The sequence below is a fragment of the Bactrocera dorsalis genome, chromosome 3 (genome assembly GCF_023373825.1).
Source record: "Bactrocera dorsalis isolate Fly_Bdor chromosome 3, ASM2337382v1, whole genome shotgun sequence".
NCBI classification, from domain to species: domain Eukaryota; kingdom Metazoa; phylum Arthropoda; class Insecta; order Diptera; family Tephritidae; genus Bactrocera; species Bactrocera dorsalis.
The window spans coordinates 12,728,533-12,737,389 of record NC_064305.1 but is presented as its reverse complement, the minus strand read 5'-3'; the positions used below and the strand labels follow the sequence as shown (position 1 = coordinate 12,737,389).

Here is an 8,857-nt window from a genome sequence, read left to right as displayed (position 1 = left end):
CCTAACTGCTACCTAAGTCCTTTTAAACTTAAACGAAAAGATGGGGAGGGAATCTTTTATTGTAAACTCCACCCTTATTACCGAATTCCGGACTGCAGAAACGTGTCAATATGCTCAAAAGAATTAAGTTTTGCTGAATCTTACTTGTCCTCAGGATCAGTCTCTGTCCCGTCCATCGCATTTCTTGTACGGCGGCGATGTCAGCTTTCACTATAACGAAGACATCAATCAGCTGGGCAGCGGCAACTTCCCAACTAAGGGACCGGACATCCAGGTGCATGCCCTCAAATCGTAGTCCTTATTTCGTTTGCCACGGTCGTCATCAAAAGAGGGGTCTCTCATACGAGGCTGTTGATTAGTTTTCACGGTACTGTTTTTTACGTGGCGGGTGCCAAACCCAGCACACAACCATGGGGAGGGATGACTGGTCTTCTCCCTTTGGCTCGCCTTCAAATGGATGTTCTTTGGCTACCCAGAGGATACTTGGTTTATGACCGGAAATCGTGGGCTGCTTGAGATATAAGTAGAAGGATCATTTCTAGCTACTCCCAAGTGAATAGCCCTGATAGAGCATGACATGACTCCATCCTCCAAAAAATACATAATGAAGAGAGACTAAGTTTCGTTGGATATCCGTACCTAATTTAGGCTGTTGGTCCACAATGACATTATTATTCGGCTCCGAAGCTTTAAGTACAGACCTTCAGATAATCAACACCGCTCGCAATAAAATATTTCGTTAAGTTCCATTTATTTCCGTAGCAATACTTTTATCTCCAACTACTTAAGGACATTTTCAGCACCAAATATAATTTTCGATTTTCAAATTTCATACCGGAAATGAACCTCCTTAAAATAACACACACACCTGCACTGTACTTACCGATTAGTGAGTAGTACCAACACCGGCATTCTCAACGGCTCCGGTAGTGTCACTGCCTAACTGGCAAATAGTGAGATAACAAGACCACACCTACACACACACATACTCACATATTTATACAAACTAACGCCGTCAGGGCAGCAACTTGGACACTTCTGCAGCGAGATTGCAATTGTTGACAACACACTAGCACTTGTAGGTACAGCAATTTTTAACAGTTGATGTTGTAGTTGTTTTATTTTTGTTGCTTTTTGTTGTAGTTGTTGATTGTAGATTCTAGATAGTGCTTGTTAGTAGCTAGTAGTGGCTAAGCGTCGGAGGTAATGTTGCAGAAAACGGGTATAATTGAACTCAACGATAACAAAATGAGTACTTAAGAGGAGAGGGAGAGCACAGGAGGCAGTGGGAGAGGTAGTAGAGGTAGGCTATAAGCAAACCGAGGTATAATGCATAGCCTTGTAACTACTTTAATTCAAATAGTCGTACAAAAACAACAACAAAATGTGAGCCTGCCACTAAATAACTCTTCAATTCATGAGCCAGTTAGTGCGCCTCGCTGGGGTGTGTATGGTGTGGCTGTGCCCAGGAATGCAATGAAATTGAATTGCACCGTTTCGATTTGCAGTTGACTCACCGCTTGTGCGCCCCTTTCTGCTTGAGTGCCTTACATTTTATTTCCGTTTTCAATTTATAGCAACTTAGTGAGCATTACGACAATCGCGATTTGGCGCTGGCCTGCTGGAGTAAGAGTTAAGTGGCGGTGCGGCGCTGAGGCTGTGGGTTGCCATTGTGCGCGCTGATGGTCAACATGCAATAAGTGGTTATGTGCGCCGGGGTTTGCCGAACACTAAATGTAAGTTTTTTGTTGCTGCACTTAGAATAGCCTACCCTTTTGGCCGGCTCTTTGCTCACTTTTTCTTCTACTTTAACTGCTTAGTGGATATTATCTGAGGAAAACGATCACCATGCGCCAACAACAACCAACAAGCAATTGACAATTGCAATTTTCTAGTTTATTTTACATTTATTTTGTGCAAATGGCTTGTAGAAATGGCAAATACTCACATACATATGTATAATAAAAGAATATCAAATAATTGAAATAAAGTGAAAATTCACTTTTCTCATATCGCTCGCTGTAAGTGCTCTACAAATTTATTAAAATGTTGCTGATTAGTATCAGTAAACTGCAAAATTGTTCGCTGAAAGGGAGAGTAAATAAATTAGTTGTTGTTATTGTATTGCTGACTAACGCGGATTGATTGTTAGCGATGATTTCGCCGTGGGCAGTTCGTACCTTTCTGTGCTGCGTGCGGCCCTATTGTTGAAGCCCGCCTTGGCAACGACCTGTGGGGATGAGAAAATAAAACGAAAAAGGAGTAAAAAAGAATAATATTTTTTTTATTTGATAAAACTTGTATACCCACAAAAGGGTATATTAAGTTTGCCAAGGAGTCTATCATAACGAAGGAAACGTCGAACACCCTATAAAATATTTATATAAATGATCAGCATTGCGAGCTGAATTTGGTCATATATATTCAGTCTCAGGATAGAGTTAAGTGTAGAAATTCACGCAAGTGAGGAGAGTTCTCTGAGCGTCATTCACCTGGGAATGACCAGAAACGATTCTTTTACATATGCCTCAAGCAGCTCAGGTCTTCTGGTCTTGGACCAAGTCGGTTGAAGGCGAGCTAAAGAGCGAAGGCGAAACATCCCTCCTTACAGTTGTACGCTGGGTTTGGAACCCGCCACGTAAAAAACACACCTAAAGAGGAGAAAGTCAGTCTCTCCCTCCGTCCGTCCATCCGTCCGTATGTCTGTCTGTCTGTCACGAACCAGTCACTCAGTTTTCGAAGCATCGATCTGACCTTTTGGCTACGTCCTTTTGTCTTAAGAAGCTGCTCATCTTTTACAGAACACTCTCAGAGCTGGAAACTCTATTCTATTCACACATTCGGTAAGATGTATAATCTCACGACACGAATGCCGATCGGACAGTGGCCAGTTAGAATTCCTACAACCAATAAAAGCGAACTTTGCTAAGAGCGAAGAGTTCACTGGGCCCCATATGATTTACCCTGAGATAGAAGAACCTTGCAGCTGCGCAGCTACTGGTAGACCACTAGCGGCTGCTTATTTGGTCTCAGGCCCAATAGTCTAATAATGAACTACAAGATTCTGCAGTTACTGAAACTGAAGTACTGGTCTTAGGAAGCTCGTCAGCCTTACATTTTTCTACAATATTTCTGCTGCTGTGAACGGGAACTTGAACCAGTCTAATCAGAAAGTAACTCGTTACTTGAGATAAGTAGTCTAGAAATTCGATCACTAATAATGAGCGCACAGTTGGCGAACTCAAGACTAATATCGCTCTCATACTATCGGAGAGGGTAGGATATCCTCTGAAGGAAGCAACGCTCCGGAGCAGTAACTCTACTACAACCTTAATGACAGTCGTCTACGCTTGAACCTAGTACTGAAGCTAATTTAAAGTTCCTGATGGTGTACTCCTTCATCAACCCGTCCTGCAAGCTTCAATGCACCCGTAAAAAAGCTTACCGGCCCTCCCGTGCAACGAACCCTTCCCGTCCATGTCTTCCTCGAAGGTATGTGAGCAGAGAAGCGAATGCCAAGGTTATTATACCTTTATGGTAGTCACCTCCGGTTGAAAGATACTGCAGTGGTCATGAAGCCTGAAACTGGAGCTGACGGCAAGTTCCCGAAAGCGCACTCCTTCTCCAACCATCCCCTCTAGCTTTGAAGTAACCTCTCCTCCACCGAACCCTTCCCGCCCATGCCTCATTCGAACGTATATGAGCCCAGAAGCGGCAGCCACGGCTAGGTTCGGCGACCCGATATTTCAAAAACTTAGAATTAAATCAAAGTATGCAAGGATTCCTAAGTGCCCAGGCTCGCAGTTTCTAATTAGCCTGATTCTCTGAATTTGAGGGCAGTTTTCGCGTCCACCAGTTCTATATACGGCAAGACATTCCCTGCCATGGTTCATGTGGTTTGTGCAAAACATTTGCAATTATCCAATAAAAAATATTTTAATCTTACACTTACCTCCTTAGTTTTCTCTGCAATGCTATCGGCCACGTCTTTAACTGCTGTCGTTATTCCTGATCCATTATCTTCGCCCGCTTTATTCTCGAGCTCCTTAACGGCTTTCTCTATATTTACTAAACCAACTCGCAGTCCAGTTACATTTCGAGCAAATTGGTCTTCATTTGCTTCTGTTGCAGCTGTATCAACTTCTGACGTTGTATCATCATCATTATTTGCGTCTTCACTGAAAGGAGGATCTACAACTAACTCGTCTGATGTGAACTCTGTGTTAGATAAAACATTCTCACTGTTAATCGCATCTGTTGCTGTGGGCTCATCGTCAACTGCTATTTCTATTTCCTCAGTTTTCTCTGGCGCTGCTTCGTCCATCTTCTCTTGGTCTCCGTCTACAGCTGGCTCTTCTTCATCAACTGCCGGCTGCTCATCTTCTCCGTCTTCGTTAACTTGCCCTTCAGCTTCGTCCATCTTCTCTTGGTCTCCGTCTACAGCTGGCTCTTCTTCGTCAAGTGCCGGCTGCTCATCTTCTCCCTCTTCGATAACTTGTTCCTCAACTTCTTCATCAGCAGCAGCGGTGTCTACAGCTGTTGCCTCCGCTTCGGCATTCTCATTTTCAACACTAGCATTGGTTGCGACTTCCTCCAGTTTAGCGTTCTTCCTTTCTACCACCGCATCCTCCTGCTCTTCAGCAGACACAACCTCTTCAGTCACATCCACTGTTTCCGTCACATTCTCTGCGTCAACCGAGTCCTCTTCATCATCTGCTACGGCTTCAGTTACAGTTTCGCCTCCATCTCCACCCAGCGTTGTTTGACCGCCGTCTGTCTGTGCTTCGTTATCTAATCTCGATCCTTCATATATGGCCAGTACACCAAATTCTCCGTCCGCACCAGCTGCAATTCCGTAGGCATCATTCGCTTCCACATCCGTTTCATCATAATCACTTCCGACCGCAGCGCCCTCTTCATCAATGCCCAACACAGCTGGCACCATAATATGTGCTTTACCCTCCGCACCGACTATAACACGCTTGCCTGCACAATCCGCTCTAGATGCACCATGCTCCGCACGTCCACCACTAATCACATCACAATATGTACCACTCGGTAGACAAGTCGCAACATCAGCATCATAAGCCAACTGTAGATCGCTATTAAACACAAAGAATGCTTTGTTGCCACGACAGAAGGCTATGTGATTCGGACCGGCGGTTTGAAAATTCATGACGCCATCCTCCATTTCGCTAAGCGTATTCACCAACCGTATCATTTGTACGATGGGCGGCCAACGATGCTCACAAACCCAACCAGATGCATACTCACAGCGTCCACTCGCCCCATCAAAAGTCGGTGAGCGTATGTGTGACGAGCTTGCAACAATATTTGCAGCATCCTTATCACCCTCTGCTCCCACAGTGTCTACTTCTTCCGCATCGTTTTCCACTTCTGCTGCTTCGCTTTCCACTTCAGCTGCCTCGTTTTCTCCCTCTGCCGCGTTATCGTCTACCTCAACAGCCTGTTCGTCACCTTCCGCTGGTTCTATATTTTCTTCCGCTGCCTCATCACCTTCTGCAGCCTCGCTACCTTCTGCTACCTCACCACCTTCTGCTGCCTCACTATCCTCTGCAGCCTCACCAGCATCTGCCTCAGCATCCGCCTCTGGCTCCTTACCTTCTTCGAACGGCGGTCCTTGTTCGGGGTGCTGTGCAGCAAAGTAATACGAGCTCATAATCCGTTTAACCCGACCATATGGATGTGCCAACATGAATGCGGTTGCTATGATGTATTTCCTTGGTTGTTTGTAGGAGATCAGCTGATTAGCGCCCAAAAGGTTACGGTCTCGCTGTCCATCATGACTGTCAACGAAGACGAGCGCCTGCTGATGTGGTAGGAACCCCATTGCAGGGCCCCAATTTATTAGTGTGCTCAGCGGCGCCCTGCCATTGATAATGTTAGCCAAAATGGCGGCATACAAATAGTCAGTGACCATGCCGTAGCTGGAGTACTCCGTTCTGGAAGGAAAATGAGTAACAGTTTTAAATTTTACCCTTTTGGTGTCTGATTATGCAGTGTAGCTACGTTTTAAAAATTATTTTACACACTTACTTTGATACGGAGTCAACTCCCAAGTCTACTACATCTTGATAAACAAATGGTCGCGCGTTTTCGGGAAAATCAAAATCATCGCTATTCAGATTTTTGACGCCCTGAAAGAGGAGCTGAAAATGGCATTTGGGAAAAATAATTTTAATTCACAATAATACAAAATCGATGCACATATGTATGTATTAGATCGATCCTTATAGGGAGAGGAGAAAGAGCCTGAAAGTTCTCACCACACATTCCCTCGTTCAACTTCGACAACTTGCGTCCGTCAAGATTTTTAGTCTTACTGCATAAATGCTTGTTATCCAAAAGCCGTACGATTTCGGCAAGAAGAACTTTGCTAAGAACGAGTAGTTCAGAAGATCTCCTGGGTTCCAATCTAGACCGAAAGGATATTGAAGTCTCAAAGAGCGCAAAGCCGAAAAGGCGATCCAACTCGGTCCTATACTAATGATAACGGTGTATTTACGTCTATATCGTTGTTGTTGTAACGTGTATCTAATCCCCATTAGGATGGTAAAGATTAGATAAGTTGTCGTCGACGACATCCAACGGTAGGCCCAAGAAACGCGCTGTTTAGAGAGGGTCGGACCAAAAAGAAAGGGATGTCAGATAAGGTGGATTAGTCTGGCATGCAACGATGTGGCCAGTGTCATACGGAGACTCATTGTAGGATATATTAGATATATCGGGGTCTATACCAGATAAGTAGAAATTTTACCCGCTACAGTATCCAGAACGAAGCTGACAACTCGAGCTCTTCGTTCGCAATGGTGGTGATTTGATTCCAAGTACCCTAATCACTGACAGGAAATCGGTGAAGGTGTTGATGGCTCCACTGTGGAGGGCAGTCAGTGCTTGTCGGAAGTAAGTTGCGTCCGAAGTCTTGTTGGCGTGTTGTTTGATGTCGTCGACGAAGTTGAAGAATTATCTCTTACTGCTCCTCGGAGGCGGTTCCGCTCCAAGCAGGTGACTGCGAAAGCACCTCAGCAGGAACTGCTTGGAGAGAAGTTCATTATGCTCCTTAATTAGGAGCATACAAGCCTCACTATGCAGGTGTCCGACAGGAGACATCAAGAGGGATCCTGTCGTAGTTCAAAATGCAGTGTTCTGAAGAGTCTGGAGCTTCCTCGTCTCAGTTTCGAAGAGCCAAACCACCACCTTCGGTGTGACTCCCCACCTTTTTCCTATAACTTTCTACAGGAATAAAAAAAACGATACCTTCCTACCGTCTCCTCAATGTGTGTCCTCCATGAAAGCTTCTTGTCATGAATAGCCCACAGACATATCAACTAACATTTCTTTCTTTATGTCTCCTTTCACCCCACACTCACCTTAATGTCAATCGGCCAAATATATTTCGCCGAATCCACACGAAACCCCGCTACACCTAAGTCCACCAAACGATTCAGAAATTCCGTCAAATTAGCGCGCACATCCAGACGATAATGATTCAAATCGGGCCACCCATTCAGCTCACAATTGCGCACCACATGAGCATCCATATAATTCGTCAACGTACATGGTTTATGAAAGTGACGGCTAGTGAATGGCAACGCAGTAAACTCATATGAGCTGGCATTGGCAGTCGAACCGGCGTAACCCACAAGCAACTGCTGACCGCTGGCTGTCGCCTGATTATAAGCGCCTGCCATATGATTAAGCACCACATCGACATAGACGCGCACACCGGCGGCATTACAAGCTTGTGTCATCAGCTGAAACTCGGCCTCGCCGCCAGAGCGCGACACAATTTGAAATGAGAGCGGTTGATAGCGTGCCCACCACGGTTGTTGCATGGACTCCGAGCGCACCACCAAATGCTCCGCGACCGGTGAAACCTACATATAAATGCGCGCGTTGTATTAGTGGGATAAAGTAAACTTTAAGAGGATAATAATCTAAAGCGCGCCACACCTGTACACCCGCATAACCCTGCGGCCCCAAAAACTGTGCGCACTCTGTCGCTATATCGGCAAACTTCCATTCGAAGAGTTGCACAATTCCCGTGCGATTTGGCAAAAAATGCGTCTGCGTGTGATCCTGCAGCGGCTGGGCTGGCTGCTCGAATTGTAGCTTGTTGCTGCCACCATCCGCCGTATCTACGGCTATAGCAACACACGCGCTGAAGCGCGGCAGCAAAAGTGCCGCCAGCAATAGCGCGCTGGGCAGACGCGCGCACGGAACGCGTTGCGCGCTGCGTTTCACCTGCATTGCGTTCACTTTGCTTTCTTTCGACGCGGGGAAAGTGAAATTATTTTTATTGCAAACGGAAATTATTGTGCGTGACGCGTTGCACTAAAGCGCACTGTTACCGCGTTTCAACTTCCGCTTGACTGACCGCGCTGAATGAGTCCACTGACGACACTGACCGTACGCGGCCACACGCTCGTTGTGTGGTGACCCATGTCGGGAAGTGTCAGTGTTTTTCACGCGCATTGTCTGATTGTCATCAGCGCGCAACATAGCGCTTGTTGTTGCTTTGCTGCACTGTTTCTGTAGTTATAAACCATTTGGTGGCACGCAAATGCACAACATTTAGATTGACAATCGCTGTGCGACCCCAAGCATTTCCCCTTTTTACGCCGCTATCTCAACATATTTGCGCTTAATGAATCAAAACATTGTAAACCGGCTCCTAACGCTTGCAACGAACAGCAAACATGGTTTTTGGTTGCATGCAACTTCAGCGTATTCATTAAGCTTTTAAGCTGCTCCGTCCTGCGTCAGCTCCGCCTCGCGCCTGTTTCGCCTTGCGCCTGCTCCGCCCCGCGTCTGCTTCGCCTCGCTGTACCTTTGC

General features: G+C 45.9%; 1 protein-coding gene across 1 annotated transcript; it reads right to left on the bottom strand.

Moving 5' to 3' along the window:
- Positions 1–1,891: 1,891 nt before the first annotated feature.
- LOC105233129 (uncharacterized) lies at positions 1,892–8,603 on the bottom strand. The gene is made up of 7 exons (XM_049451544.1): positions 7,975–8,603; positions 7,392–7,898; positions 6,058–6,170; positions 4,243–5,963; positions 3,953–4,191; positions 2,181–2,230; positions 1,892–2,085 (listed from the first exon to the last, which is right to left on the bottom strand). The coding sequence occupies exons 1-7, from the start codon at positions 8,269–8,271 to the stop codon at positions 2,031–2,033; spliced, it is 2,982 nt and encodes a 993-aa protein (XP_049307501.1). The 5' UTR covers positions 8,272–8,603; the 3' UTR covers positions 1,892–2,030.
- Positions 8,604–8,857: the final 254 nt, after the last annotated feature.

What these genes read in the sequence shown, in the direction of transcription:
- LOC105233129 (XM_049451544.1), bottom strand. Translation starts at nt 8,271, where the DNA reads ATGCAGGTGAAACGCAGCGCGCAACGCGTTCCGTGCGCGCGTCTGCCC. An exon ending in AGGGTTATGCGGGTGTACAG is followed by an intron (nt 7,899 to 7,974) that starts GTGTGGCGCGCT and finishes ATTTATATGTAG; the next exon opens with GTTTCACCGGTCGCGGAGCA. An exon ending in GCCGCACGCAGCACAGAAAG is followed by an intron (nt 2,086 to 2,180) that starts GTACGAACTGCC and finishes TCTCCCTTTCAG; the next exon opens with CGAACAATTTTGCAGTTTAC.